The 16,283-nt window shown below is 43.6% G+C and overlaps 1 protein-coding gene across 1 annotated transcript in view; it reads left to right on the top strand.

The window, feature by feature from the left end:
* Nucleotides 1-1,916: 1,916 nt before the first annotated feature.
* Nucleotides 1,917-16,283, top strand: part of CATSPERB (catsper channel auxiliary subunit beta) — a 90,592-nt gene continuing 76,225 nt past the window's right edge. Inside the window, 9 exon segments of the mRNA XM_075615396.1 lie at nucleotides 1,917-2,021; nucleotides 5,833-5,917; nucleotides 7,480-7,583; nucleotides 8,938-9,087; nucleotides 9,695-9,755; nucleotides 9,844-9,939; nucleotides 10,541-10,693; nucleotides 11,246-11,338; nucleotides 13,224-13,342. Of these exon segments, the coding sequence (XP_075471511.1) occupies nucleotides 1,995-2,021; nucleotides 5,833-5,917; nucleotides 7,480-7,583; nucleotides 8,938-9,087; nucleotides 9,695-9,755; nucleotides 9,844-9,939; nucleotides 10,541-10,693; nucleotides 11,246-11,338; nucleotides 13,224-13,342 (888 nt within the window). The 5' untranslated portion in view covers nucleotides 1,917-1,994.

The raw sequence follows: 16,283 nt of genomic DNA on the forward strand, positions 1-16,283 counted from the left end.
GCAGACATACATCACAGGTTGGAAGACAGGCAGGTAAGAATGGAGGACATCATGTTAGGAAAACGGACAAAGGCCAAGAACAATACAAGTACAGTGTATACTCGTTAAAATATAATGAGGATGGATAACACAATCAGAGAATATGGTATCGGTGAAATGTAACAAATGTTGAAATGACAGTTGAAATTGGGAAAAACAAATACATACACGGACTTGCCCTGATTTCCTGAAATCTGGTATATGTGTGGGATCCTGTGTGTATTGAATTCAGAATTACTTGGAACTCACAATTCTCCATTCATAACTTGCTGTGATGTGTGTAAAGAATGATGCTCTGATGCTGTGATGCTGTATCTGTCTCTCAATAAATACTGGAACAAAGAATTCGATCCATGAACTTATTGACTAAAGTGACACACCTTATCTTCAAGATAGAGAAGGACCGATCTTCACTGCACCGTGGAATATGTTGGTGCCATGGATGTGATATGTTGGTGCCATGGATGTGATATGTTGGTGCCATGGATGTGGAGTACCGTTTTGGGCACCATTCCATAAAAAAAGTGCAGATTAGAGCCGCCAAATAAATAACAGGGATGGATAATATGATTTATTAGGAGAGGCTAAATTAGATTTGTTTACATTAGAAAAGAGGTGTCTAAAAGGGGATAGGATAACTATATACAAATATATTCGGGGACAGTACAAGGAGATTTCAAATGAACTATTCATCCCACGGGCAGTACAAAGGACTCGGGGCCATCCCTTAAAGCTACAGTTCAGTCTTTTTTTTTTTTTTACATTTATTTTTTTACTTCAATAGTTTTATGTGTGCAATCTCTAATTAGCTAAAGAACTGTATAGCTGCAGGTCAATTCGTTCTCCATGTATTGATAGGTCGAAATTTGGTGACATATTAAAAGCTGGGATTTGTTTATATTCTGCTTGTCTGTCAGTGGAAGCTCATGAATATTCATGAGCATTTATGCACTGACATGTGCTAGAGGGGGGGCAGGGCTGACAAAGGGGTGTGCCAGGGCTTGTGACAGGACATGAAGGGGCAGTGCCTTAGCAAATGGCTGTTAAAATAGAATACAAGAAAATTGGTCTTTCAAAGTTTTTTTAAAAACAGAAAATGCTAAAAGTATTTTTTCTTACTACAGAACTGATTTATTAAAAAAAAACACACATGCAGGATATTGACTGAACTGCAGCTTTAAGGTTGGAGGAAAAAAGATTTCACCAGCAACAAAAGAAAGGGTTCTTTACAGCAGAGGTGCACAAAGTGGGGGGCGGGAGATTGTGCTGGGGGGGCACGGGCAGTTGCAGAGGACCCGCGCTCTTCCCCCAGGCATTTAAATTAAATGCCGGAGGATCGCGTGAGACCCCTGCAACTGTTTACTTACCGGGATTCAGCCTTCTGTGTTGTGTCGCCATGTGACCTGACGTCACACGCCCACGCAGCGTCATCTGACGGTAGGCAGGGGGGCGCGAGAGCCAAGGGCAGAGAGACAGGGGGGCGCAGCACAAAAAGGTGAAAAGGATAAGGCCCTGTCACTAGAGCAATTACAGGAGGGGTACTCACTCAGCCAATGTTGGAGGTGGAAAAGGAAATCCCAGTGTATGCTGGGTAGCAAGATAGCCTGGGAACAGACCATCTGTAAGCAAAGCAGAGGGGGAGAGGGCAGACTAACCCATTCTGACAGAAAGGCTGAGGTTGCTGTAGCAACTCACAGGCATAATGCAGACAGGGATTGCAACACTGTGTCTAACACACAGGCACTGTGTGCACACAGAGCAAAACACATGCAGCTGGAACTGAGAAACTGACAGGCAGAAACTGCAAAGAAAAGGGGGGGGGGGGTGAAACAGAAATGTGGTTCTTGTTCCATGACAATACGAGTTCTGTGATTGGTGGACACTGATGTCATGTGACCAGGAAGTGACAGGTTGGCTTCAGTTGGTGGCTGGTTGGACTGTTACCTGCCTGAGCCATGGCATGTCCCTGCAGCATCACACAGGTACCCATGTTACCCGCAGGCTCAGTCACAGCGGGGTACAGGGGGCATCATGAGGCCGGGCTGGCACTAAAAGATAAGGGGGGTGGCATATTGAGGCAATTTTAGGGCACCCACGGATGCCAATCGTCTCCTTTTCTTTGTGAGGAGCTTTGTATCAGTGTCTGAATGTCTTTGCCCCGTGCGTGTTCGCGTGTGATACGGGGAGTGTACACTGTAGGAGGTAGATCATGCACATGCCCCGTGCGTGTTCGCGTGATTTCGTGTTAGCGTGGGATACGGGGAGTGTACACTGTAGGAGTTAGATCATGCCCATGCCCCGTGCGTGTTCGCGTGTTAGCGTGGGATACGGGGAGTGTACACTGTAGGAGTTAGATCATGCACATGCCCCGTGCGTGTTCGCGTGTTAGCATGGGATACGGGGAGTGTAGACTGTAGGAGTTAGATCATGCACATGCCCCGTGCGTGTTCGCGTGGGATACGGGGAGTGTACACTGTAGGAGTTAGATCATGCACATGCCCCGTGCGTGTTCGCGAACGGGACACGGAGTGTACACTGTAGGAGTTAGATCATGCACATGCCCCGTGCGTGTTAGTGTGGGATACGGGGAGTGTACACTGTAGGAGTTAGATCATGCACATGCCCCGTGCGTGTTTGCGTGTTCGCGTGGGACACGGGGAGTGTACACTGTATGTGTTAGATCATGCACATGCCCCAGCGCACAGCCAATAAGACAAATTATTTTATTCATTTCTATATGGGGTTTTTTTTCCCCTCATAATTAAGGTTCATTTAGTTCAATCTTTTGGCCAAAACACGTTAAGTCGGCAAACACATCAAGGGTAACCCTTCCATCAGGTGCCTCACACAATAATGTAATACTCTATACTTGATATTGTCTCCACTACATAGCGGTGCGCAAAGTGGGGCGCGCCCCCCCCCCCCCCCTAATTCGCTGCAGGGGGCGCGGGGTTTACAGAGGCCCCGCGCGTGCTACCTGAAGGCATTTAAATTAACGAGCGGCAGGGCTTCTGTAAACCTTACTTACCTTGATTCAGACGCAACTGGTCACGCATCGCCATGGCAATGCGGCGTCAAATGACGCAGCAGGGTCATGTGACATCACCTTGCTATGACAATGACGTCTGAATCAAGTTAAGAGAGGGGGCCGCGAGGAGAGGGGGACACCCTGCAGGGGTGCGCAGGGAAAAAAGATTGTGCCCCCTGGATCATAGAGGAAAGAGGAAACAAACTATAATGTGGCCTACAGCATGGGATGTGTGCCATGTATTTGGGCCTAAGGGGTTATCATTTAGAAGAACGATAGGTGCGATGTGTGAGCCACAGGGCAGGTAACACTGGTTAAAAAAATAAATACATACTATATACTTAGCACACGTATTGCTGCAGCCAAGCTCCTGAGCCCAAGGAGCAGGAACGCTCAATGATTACTGCTGCTACATAATATAATGGGGAGTATCAAATTCTGCATGCGTGTTATTTTGTGATATTCAAATACTGTATTATGAAAAAAAGTGCTCCAGCCTGAGATGGTGTAAACTTCTCCAGCTTGTGTCAGGTATAAAACACTCATACATGGTACAATCCATCAAAATACGCGACGCATAGTCTGGTGACATTAACTACATTTGAAGGTGATCATATTTTAAATGTCACAGGTATCAACATATGATATGGATTTCAATGCACACGGTTATAAATAAAATAACAGAGCAGTCACAAATATATATTATAATCATTAACAAGTTTATTAAACAAGTACGCCGAATTACAAACAGAAGTATTTTAGTACTTCAGTATTCAGTGATACCTTTTTCCATTTAGACTAACAATTGATATTTTAGGACAAGCTTTTGAGAGTTCTCCTCTCTTCCTCGGTTCAAGCTTTGCATAGAATATCAATTATTAGTCCAAATGGGAAAGGTACCACCTAATACTGAAGTATTCACGGGTATTTCTATGTAAATTATATCTAACACACTGAAAAATACACGTAACCCCCATCCTAAGGGGTTACTAACACTACTGGTGTATGCTGGCCCCACCCTGGTTGCTATGAGGGCCCATATGTCACGCAGGGAGGGACTGTTCTGTAAGGTCAGGTTCCTGGAGGTCCGGAGGAGCGGAGCCTCAGGGAGTACAGCTGGGCATGTTAATAAGGTGATAGCATAGGCCAGGCCCCCTGTTTGTTATGTTGCAGATAAAGACAGTAACCCTTTAAGCTGCAGTTTAAAAAAAAAAAATTCCATTCAATATGTGCATCAACACAATCTGCGCACTGACACGTGATCTGTTCTCCTGTAATCGATCGCTTTGCTCTGGGCTATTTAATTCAGTTCTTGGTGGACTACATTACCCACAATGCAAAGTTCTGTGGGGAAGATCATGTGACCAGGCAGTTACTAGATACAGTTGGTGCACTGCTAGAGAGAGGGCGGGGCTGAAGAGTCAGAGCCTGTCAGAAGTTGAAGGGGGCGGGACTTTGTAAAGGTTTCAATAGAAACAAAAGCTTGTAGGATATTGCTTGAACTGCGTGAGCCCCATAAAACGTAAAAAGAGCCCTGCGCAGTTTAGTAAAAGGAATACAGCACCCCAGTGAGGGTCCCAGGACAGAGGCCCCCGGGTGCGAGCGGATCAGCGCTAACCGCGGATCAGCGCTAACGTTCCTCATCAGTCTGTGGAAGTGGCAGTGCCCAAATACAGACAGCAAGGCATTGGGTCAAGCACAACGAGACCTATCAGGATTTTCCGTAGGTGACCCGAATAGTCGTATCAGTATCTAAAGCAGGGCGGCGCGCCCCCTAGGGGGGGTGAGCAAGAATTTTAGGGGGAGCACGGCGGTTGCAGAGGCTCTTCCCCCAAGGCATTTAAATGAATGCCGGGGGATCGCGTGAGGCCTCTGCAACTTCACTTACCTTGTCTTCGGCGACATCTCTCCATGGCAACACGGCGTCATTGACATCACATTGCCATGGCACCATGCTGACGCCGAGAGCCGGAGACAGGGTAAAGGAGGGGGGGGGGGGGGCGTGAGCAGGGAGAAATGCAGGGAAGGGGGATGGGGGGGGGGGGAGGCTGGAGGCAGCAGGGAAAGATTGTGCACCCCTGATCTAAAGGGTTCTGAAGAGACAAGAGGGGGCCGGGTCCCACATCTACCCAAGCAGTTAAGTCAGAGAACCTCCATGTAAGGGCTCAGAGTGCGCACTGACGGAAGGGACGTATTCGTGTATTTCTGTGTATAAAACGCTGTACAAAGTGTGACGCTGTGTCTGAGCGGCCCCCGGAGTGAGGGACACGAATAAATGACAGTTATACTATGAAACTTCCATTATTATAACACCTTGCTACCTCATCACCCAGCCGCCCGAATGCCAGCCCCCCGAGTCAAGATAAACCACGTGGAACAGCCACATTAGTGCCACACCCACGTAATCTCCAGGGGAAGCGTGGCGGGTCCCACACAGATAGGAGTGTGTAGCAATGTTACAAAGTTTCCCTCTGGCACCATCTTGTGGTAGAGATGGGTTTGTACAGCCACCTTTCTTCTCTGCATCAGGGAAGGAGAGGATTGCAAAGTATTATTGTAATGTGTTCCAGTCATTGTCAGACTTTGTAGCTAACATAGCTGATTACATTTTGAACACTTCCCTATTGCTTCTTTAATGAAATGATGAATGCGTTTTAGCGCTCCTGATATTCATTGCAAATAATACTGAAAATGTAAAAATGTAAATAAATAACTAGATTGATGGGTTTATATGGGATAAAAAATGAATGTGTTTCCTCAAACAGATGGAAAATGTGTTATCGTTTGTGTTAGTTGGAGCAGTTTTCCTAATAAGACATGCATCCTCGGGATTCACGTACAACTCAGATGGCAAGTACTATTTCTAACTTACACAGGGTGTAACAGCTGCATATCTCATCAGTCGGTATTCTAAAAATTTTTAAACATGGGGTCTATGTATCAGGTTCCTGCGCAGCCGCATGTGCATAAAACAATGAGCAGTGTCTGAGAAGAGACATATTTTTAAGGGTATTTGTACTGTTTTAGAATTTGGTGCCTGCTGCGCTAGTATTCTGCGCTACAGAAAGACTTGTGCGGCCTTTAAGGTGACGGAGAAATCCAACGCAGATAAACATCAAGAAAACTAACGTGAGCTGCACATTTCTTAATAAACAAATGTAACTCCCACCGCTCCATAAATCCCTCATCACGTCGTAGACAGACGCAGATATAGCAGAACTTGGCGCAGCTAGGATTCACACATAGACGCTGCCTCGCGCAGGTATATTTCAGCGTTAGTTGCAACAAAATCACAAGTTTGAGTCTAAATGTTGCCTTTGATACATGGAGCTGATGGGTTCCACTAAAAGGGTTTTAACGTGTTATTGTTAGGACTGCACCCCTCTCTGGCAGCAGCCTCTTAATTCCTTATAAACGAACAAAAGAGGAGGGAACCCCATACTCAGCGGCGCAAACAACCTTTTTTTACTGCAAAATTGGCTGATAAATCTAATTTTACATTGCGCTTGTATCTGCGTCTATTGACGAACCCACAATTTCTCAGTCTGAGCTGTCAGGGGGATAAAGGAGTATTTAAATTTTTTGGATGCACAGGCATAGGCTGCACTAGGCCCGTACAGACAGAAATAGTTTGTATACTGCTTTAAAAAGGATCAAAATCGTCCCGCCAAATCCAACTTGGAGTAAACCCTGAAAAGTCTGTTAATAGTTAGTGCAGAATTAAGTTACTATAACCCAAAAATGTATTTAGCACCACAGGGATGTTTGCTATATGGGTTACCAAAATGTGTTATTTTGACAGTATGGATATTAGGAATAATTTTACACTTCCATCACTTTCATATATTTAAAATTACATGATGCGTCAATAATATTTTAAAACAACAAACTATGCGTCATGTACGAACTCTTCATACACACGATGCACATTTTATGAAGTTTTGTCTTACTTTTTGGCACTGAAATGTTGACGCTAATTAAAAAAATATATAATCTTAATTAAGATTGTTATAAAGATTGGGAGGCTCTACCTCTGAGACACGATTAAAAGCAATTTATAGGTTGAACTTGATGGTCTTTTTTCAACCTCCTCTATTATGTAACAATGTCATAGTAAATATACTTTTTACTGCCTAGAAAAACAATAACAAGTTAAAATAAGGCATAATTTGCACCTATTTACAATTCAATTATCAGTGTCAGTATGATGTGTTTGTGGATAGAAAATGGAGTTTGGAAATCAGAATATAAATGATGATTAATCTGCAAAGATCTGTGGCATTTAAAACAGTTGTCTCATAGACGAGAGAGACTGTGATCTCCACATGTGATACTATATAAAACACTGCAGATATTAGCATTTACAGGTACAATGAATCACTAATGAGAATCATATTTTGTATGTCTCACAGCCAAGGAGGATTCAAAGTTTTCCTGTTACTCGGATATGGACACATTGTATCGTAGCGCCTCCGACAGCCGTAGAATTAAACTGTATCTTGGAGCAGATAGCTTGGTGAGCGTTCAGTTTGTATTCAAAATGTTGTCTTCCGAGTGGCACCATGAAATTTATATTACCTTTCCCTGAGGATATTAGTAATCTCTGAGGATATATCTAATCCCTGAGGTTATTACCAATTCCTGAGGATATAACTAGTCCCTGCGAATATTACTAATCTCTGAGGTTATTACTAATCCCTGAGGTTATAACTAATTCCTGAGGTTAGAACTAATCCCTGAGGATATAACTAATCCCTGTGGATATTACTAATCCCTGAGGTTATTACCAATTCCTGAGGATATAACTAGTCCCTGCGGATATTACTAATCTCTGAGGATATTACTAATCCCTGAGGATATTACTAATCCCTGAGGATATTATTAATCCCTGAGGATATAACTAATCCCTGAGGATATAACTAATCCCTGAGGATATAACTAATCCCTGAGGATATAACTAATCCCTGGGGATATTACTAATCCCTGAGGATATAACTATTCCCTGAGGTTATTAACAATCCCTGATGATATAACTAATTCCTAAGGATATTACCAATTCCTGAGGATATTATTAATCCCTAAGGATATTACCAATTCCTAAGGATATTACCAATTCCTAAGGATATAACCAATTCCTAAAGATATTACCAATCCCTGAGGTTATTACAAATCTCTAAGGATATTACTAATCCCAGAGGATATTACTAATTCCCTTAAATTATTACTAATCCCTGAGGTTATTACCAATGTCTGAGGTTATTAACAATCTCTAAGGATATTACCAATTCCTGAGGATATTACTAATCCCTGAAATTATTACTAATCCCTGAGGTTATTACCAATGTCTGAGGTTATTAACAATCTCTAAGGATATTACCAATTCCTGAGGTTATTACCAATCTCTGAGGATATTACCAATCTCTGAGGGCATATTGTGATGCTAGCATCATGATAAAGCCACCTGAATGTATAAATCCCGCCCTCTCTGGAGTTATTGTCCATGTTCATGCTAAACCAGCCCGGGCTTTACCCTTTGCATAATAATAATAATAATAATAATAGTAACCCTGGTGATGCCAAATGTTCCAATGCAAAGAAGTGTTTACAATGAAATATGGTGCTTGACACTAATTAAAGGGACATGCTGCTATGTTATATGAGAGCTGCAAATGTAACCTACGTACTAGGATAGGATGCCTAAAAGCCTAACCATTGGTACTTGGCATTAGCAAAGCTTGGAAGGATCCAGTTGCCATAACACCATGATGCACATATTAATAGGACAAGGGCAAGAGAATCACAATGTGCACCTATGGTCTTTGTGATGTACAATTCTACAACGTAACAGAAAATCGTTTTTGTTCCAATAGAAAATTCATTGCTACTTATACGATACCAATGAGGACAGTCTGGAGAACAGGAAGAAACTTCTCTTGTTATACACGACCGTGGGCCTTGCACCCAGCATCCGCATATTCAATAGCACCTTCTCTGGAGTTTTCTTTTTCCAAATGAAGCTGGTAATTATTCCCTGATTTTCATGTAAATTAGGCCAAATCTTCACAAAGACACATCTGCCTCGATATAATGTAATAAAACAATCCCTGCATTAAAGGGGAGGACAGCATAACGGCAAAATGTTACCATGCACATCCTGCGGTGTATTCCATTTCCCGACGTAATATCATACGTTGCCATGTACAATGTGTTACAATGCTCGGTCTTGTTGTGGGGCTTTTGTCAATTATTTCAGTAACTCTTTTTAACAATAGCTCTTTAATTCTTCATTCATTTCAAAGACAACTTGCACTTCTTCTGGGGGATGACTACCTGTTCGGATAATAGTAATTCCAACAAAATCTATGGGTTCTTTGTGTAGAGAGCAGAGATCCAATAATTACAGCTGCTGATAATCACTGACCAATGTTATTATCTCCTATACTTCTTACACGAAGAACAATTCAGACTGTGGTCAGCACCAGTCACATATTCTACACACAACCAGAACCTACAGAAAGTACTTCACAGTCTTTGCTCCCTAAGTGTAAGTGGCTAGTAAGGGTTTGATGAACGTTAACTCAATGTTGTACTGCTGATATATTAAACCACATGTTATCTGTTTATTAGGTAACTAACCAGTCTTCTTGGTTTATTGATATCCCAAGAAGTAACATTACATATAACACAGGTAAGGCACATACATATACATGGCGTTGGCCTTTTCATTATCACATAACTGTGTGTGAACTAATTGTATCTATTGTGCCCTTACGCAGATGTAGCGTCAATAGAGGAATGGTACGTTCAATTTAAAATGCACCACGGATTAAATATGTTCGTCACCGAGGGGACAATACTGGATTCCCTCAGAGGTAAGTAGGTAGGTAGGTCTGATGTAATGAATTTTGTTTTTGTTACAGTAAGTCCATGAAACAATGCAAAGCAATGAGGAGCGATGTGTTAGTATGTATTATCTGCGACATGCAGTCTCCCAGCCATCTAACACATTCTGTAACATTTCAATTGTTCTATAATTTAACATATTTTACAGCGATTTTACACCTGAAATCCTAACAGCAGAAACAGAAACAAGCTGCTCTAATTACTGGTTTTGTGAGTGATTTTTTGGGAACGAGCACCGCAGTAATGACAAAAGCTGCAGGGATGAGGGCGAAACAATCTGTTCTTATTTTATTCCACTGAGTTACACTGTTATAGATGTTGTGTCTGTTACCAGCAGAATCCCCCTCTCCCCTCGTTATATCTACCTACAGGAGGCGCTATTGGTATCTGCCCCACGGACCTTTGAATTGCTTCTGGTCAGAATGATTTTCAAGCAAGTGGCATTACCGTTTCATTATCCACCATGTGCTCCTTATTTCCTACATTAAGGCTCAAACTATGGAAGAAATAGAAAACAAGGGGAGATTGTGAAGGCAGAACATGTTTTACTAATGTTTTTATATTCCCCAGAACCTTTGCTTCAGTGGGCTTTAGGATCAATCGTAAGCAATACAGCCATTGAGGATTTCATGCCATACGTCATCAATATTACAATCGCCAAAAACCCCTGTGCTGGGGATGTGGCCTTGATTGGCCCTATATTTCAGGACAATATGCAGACAGGTAAATATAAACTCACTTTATATTAATGCACTTTAAAACCTCTGGAGCTAAACACAACTCCATGACGTACACCCTATGCCCTATGCATTATACACTTCCATATTTCTGTCTCTGGGAGCCTCCTTAGCACACCACCTAAACCATGAGCGGCCAACTCCAGTCCTCAAAGGCCACCAAACAGGTCAGGTTTCAGGATATCTCTGCTTCAGCACAGGTGGCTCATCCAATGCCACCTGTGCTGAAGCAGGGATATCCTTAAAATCTGACCTGCCGGTGGCCTTTGAGGACTGGAGTTTGCCGTCCCTGACTTAGACTGTAAGATCTGATGGGCAAAGACTCCATTCTTCCACTGTTTCATGTTTCTATATTCCTACTCCAGTTCCCTGTTTTATGCATATAGTGTTTCAGTGAAAGTCTGCACACAGGGCTCTGTAATAAACATGCACAGGAAGGACAGCGCCCATATAATACACCCCATTACCTGTGAGATCTATCTTTCTGCATCTGTCTGCCATCACATTGTTTCACTAGCTTTTTGTTCCTAATTCACAGGGATTATCCTTGGCGTTACCAGTGCGGGGTTCCTATCCCAGGACACAGTCTGGTACAATGTCACCCCGTCCCTCTGCGATATGTTCACTGATGGTAAATTCCACCAATGTGTATACATTATAGCATATACAGAATGAATTGTTTCATTTATAATGTAGGGTATGAAATGTAGAATGAAACTTGCTAACTGTGCCCGGCTTCCCTTCAAAAGTCCATTTATGATCCAATTCCTAACGCGACTTCCCCTATTCTATTCAATCATACAATGCATATTACACTCTTCTGGAATTGAAGGAACTAAAAACAGTCCTCAGGGGCCACAAACAGATCATGGTTTCAGGATATCCCTGCTTCAGCACAGGTGGCTCAGTCGAAGACTGCATCACCTGTGCTGAAGCATTGATATCCTGAAACTGTGACCTGTTCCCCCCCCCCCCCCGCTCCCCTGAGTTAAAGGAACAGTTCCTCATAGAATGAAAGTAAACTAAGTACAATGACATGTTTAGTAGGTTACATGTAAATTGATTAAATATCAGACAAGTATTCAAAATAAAGTCTTTAACCTCTAACATTTCCTTAGTAAACAAAAGCGTTGGAGGGTTTTTACATTCTTTATGTAGCCCTGCTTCCTATCGGACACAGACCACTACCATATGCTGTATAACCTGTAGGCTCACAGGGCCTAAGCCTCTGCCACGGAGAGCCTGGGGTGCTCACAATACTTATGACTTGGTGCAGCGCCTCCACCTGCGACAGCTTCCGCCCGAGGGGAAGTGGGTCTTCGCAGGAACTTATGTACATGAACACACACACACACAGCAATACCGTAACCAAGATGTTTTACTTATAGCAACCAGCAACGTAATCACAGGTGCCCCTCTCTAGAGGAGACACTACTACCAGCGTCCTTGAACGCTCCCTCTCCCTCCACCGGGTGATCCCACCCCGTGTCCAGTCCCCTCTTGGAATACGTTCCCCACCCCTCCCCCTGAAGTGAGTCAGTGGGTGTATAAGTGTGTGACTGCGCAGCCACCATGTCCCGGAGTGAGAATGGTACCGTTGGTGCATTTGGAGTTTACCTGCCGGGCACTCCTGTACCCGGTGCTGCAACTATCTTCACAAAGGATCGGCGTGGGCGTAGATGACGTCACCCGTAGGTGTCCGGGGCGATCCCACCCAGACACGCCTCGACTTAGTGGCGGGGCCTGGTCCCAGGCCTCCCGCGGATTTAGCACTGTCCTGGTAGAATTCGTAGCACAGTAAGGGGATCCGGAACCTGACTATGGCCAGTCCCTAGCTCCGCTGCATGCTACTGGGGCTCAGGGTCTAACTGGGCCTGGGGCATGCGGCCTAGGTAGGGGCGGCTGCCTCCCTACACCGGAGCTCCTTCTCCTTCCTCAGACAGCTAGCTGTGACTCCTCGTGCGCCCCACCACTTCCTTTTCCTCCCTAATCTCGTACCTGATTGGTTCTGGCGCGTCACGGGGGAAAGGCGGGGGCTGCTGGGACCCTTAGTCCCCTAACTCCCCTCCTCCCCGAGCTTTCCTCCTTCGCGGGCTTTTGTCCCTGCCCTGCGCATGCGCAACCTCCGGCCGGACCAAGTCTGCGCTGGCGCCAACCTAACATGGCGGCTCCCTCTGCGCGGAACCTCCATTATCTGTGAATTCCCTAGATGCACATCCCCCACCCCCACAACCAATTGGGGGGGGGGGTGGAAACGGGGTCCCGGCTACATCTATGCAATGTGTTTTGGTGAAAAGACTGTTTGGCAGCTCTCAGGGACACAAGTAAAACGTGTTTTGCTTTATTCTTTGTTTGCAAAGTAATTATGAAGACATCGTGAGTCAGATAAACATGTTTGGGTCCTGTGTTCCCGAACAAATGACAAACACATTCATTTTTCACAAGATTCAATAACTACTTGAAGGGTAATTCCATTTTTCTAAGGATGCCAGCTGTTCTCTGTTGTCTTGTTGCAGATTGCTCTCAACTGGCCCTTGTGAATGTGATCCTTACAAATTACAGGATTGCGCTTCTCACAACTCTGGGCCTCTTTATCAGTGCAGATTTAACTGAAAAAGGTGATTCTGTGTTAAAGGTATGAGGCCTTCATGCATTTCTGTAGCTCTTAACTGGAGAAATATATTATTTATTTATTTATAAAATATTTTACCAGGAAGTAATACATTGAGAGTTACCTCTCGTTTTCAAGTATGTCCTGGGCACAGAGTTAAGACAAATAATACATGGTTACAAATACAGTTACATAAATGAGCAGGGTATACATTATATACAAGACATTGCATGCACAGTTAGAGAAGATGTATATTATAGGCTTATGTAACAGTTACAGACCAGATTAAAATGTGTGACAGCCTTAGATTTGAAAGAACTTAAACTGGTGGATGTAAGAGTCTCTTGTAGGTTGTTCCAGTTTTGGGGTGCATGGTAAGAGAAGGAGGAACGGCCGGATACTTTGTGGAGCCTTGGGACCATGAACAGTCTTTTGGAGTCTGATCTCAGGTGATAGGTGCTGCATGTGGTAGGGGTGAGGAGCTTGTTCAGATAGCTGGGTAGCTTGCCCAGAAAGAATTTAAAGGCAGGACAGGAAAGGTGAACTTTGCGCCTAGACTCTAGTGATGATCAATCTAGTTCTTTGAGCATTTCACAGTGATGTGTGTTGTAGTTGCATTGGAGAACAAAACGACAAATTGAATTGTAGAGGGTGTCAAGTTTGCTAAGGTGGGTTTGAGGTGCCGAGCCATATACTATGTCTCCATAGTCAATAATTGGCATTAGCATCTGCTGTGCGATACACTTTCTAACCAGGCGACTTAGGGATGATTTGTTCCTGTAAAGTACCCCTAGTTTGGCATAGGTCTTGGTTGTCAGGGTACCAATATGCATCCCGAATGTTAAGTGGGAGTCAAACCATATGCCCAGGTATTTAAAACTAGTAACAGGAGTTAGGGTGGTGTTAGCGTTGGTTTTAATCTGGAGCTCAGTCGCTGGAAGCTTTAAAAATTTAGTCTTGGTCCCAAACACCATTGTTACAGTCTTGTCAGTGTTAAAGAACAGTTTGTTTTGGGAAATCCAGTTTTCGAGTCTCAAAAAGTCAGACTGAAGTATGTGTTGAAGGTCGGAGAGGCTATGGCTGTGTGCATATAAGATTGTGTCATCTGCATACATATGTATTGAGGCTTCCTGACAAGCTGTGGGAAGATCATTAATGAACACTGAGAAGAGTAGGGGCCCCAGAACAGAGCCTTGCGGGACACCACAGGTGATATCCAAGGGGTTGGCGTTAGAGCCTGAGATGGACACATGTTGGGATCTACCTGATAGGTAGGACTGAAACCAGTTTAAAGCATGCTTCCCTATTCCAGAGCTCTGGAGTTTGTTAAGCAGGATAGCATGATCAACAGTATCAAAAGGCTCTGCAAAATCTAGGAATACTGCACCAGTGAGTTGTCCCCGTTCCATTCCACACTGGATCTCATTGCAAACTTTTAGCAGGGTAGTTATGGTGCAGTGTTTGGGGCGAAAGCCAGATTGGAATTGGCTAGGGAAATTTGTCTTGTTATAGTAATCGCTTAGTTGGGAGTGGACACATTTTTCCATGGCTTTGGATATGATTGGGAGAAGGGAGATTGGCCTGTAGTTTGAGACAGTGTTTTTGTCCCCACTTTTGAAGATTGGGACAACTGTGGCAGTTTTCCAGGTCTTAGGGATATGGCCTGCAGACAGGATAGAGTTGACTATGGAAGCAATTAGTTTGGCAATGGCTGGGGCACCAAGTCGTAGGAACCTAGATTGTAGTAAGTCAGGTCCACATTGGCTGCTTAGTTTTAATTTGAGGAGCGCTTGTGTAATCTCCTCTTCGGATACTGGGCCAAATTGAAAATTTTGGGAGGGGGTGGGGCTATAGGGGTACTCCCAGGATGAGATTTGTGGTTTGGGTTTTGGTTCGCTAATAAGTTAGTAGCACACCCCACAAAGTAGTCATTGAATGCATTTGCAATGTCGGTGGGGTTTGTCAGAGTAATATCGCCCTTGGTGATATTACTTGGCTGTTGATGGTTAGAAGGCTGGAATATGTTGTTGATAACCTTCCAGAAGTTAGCTGGGTTTGATGTATTCTGTAGGAGATTGTCAGATAATATTGTGCTTTTGCATGCCTTGTTTGCCTTGTATATATCCGCTATGCCTAACACACACACACATTGTATATCTATGTATATCTATTTATGTATGTGTGTGTTAATAAATACACAAACATGTATATATATTGTATATATATATATAATTGTTAACCCAAAAGAACAAACAAAGAACAGCACTCCGTGTAAGATGCATAGAAAAAAACTGTATTTAGGCAATACACAAGCACATATAGTCCAACGTTTCAGTCCAGAAAGGACCTTCCTCAGGGGGAGTGCACCCTCCCGAGGAAGGTCCTTTCTGGACCGAAACGTTGGACTATATGTGCTTGTGTATTGCCTAAATACAGTTTTTTTCTATGCATCTTACACTGAGTGCTGTTCTTTGTTTGTTCTTTTGGGTTAACATTTTTTTCTATTTATGTCTATAGAACATGCACAGAACCATATTTGTGCTAGTTGAGTGCCAGCTGCCTCTTTCAATATATATATATACACACACACACACAGTCTGTAAGGATCCCAAGAGATCCAATATACCGGCACCGCACAAGGGATAATCACAAAAAGGGCTTTATTGGGTCCAAAATGCACACACACACATGTCCGACGTTTCGGTTCCCCGAAAAGGTCCCCGTGGGGATTGAAACGTCGGACATGTGTGTGCATTTTGGACCCAATAAAGCCCTTTTTGTGATTATCCCTTGTGCGGTGCCAGTATATTGGATCTCTTGGGATCCTTACAGACTGTAACTATTTACCCGTTACCGTACACCACACCTTTTTTTCAGTGTGTGCTGCCATTCTCTCTCTATACATATATATATATATACATGGACGATACTATGTATATGGCCCACACCCCACCCTAAGTCATAC

Source organism: Ascaphus truei, chromosome 9, assembly GCF_040206685.1.
Source record: "Ascaphus truei isolate aAscTru1 chromosome 9, aAscTru1.hap1, whole genome shotgun sequence".
In the NCBI taxonomy this organism is placed as follows: Eukaryota; Metazoa; Chordata; class Amphibia; order Anura; family Ascaphidae; genus Ascaphus; species Ascaphus truei.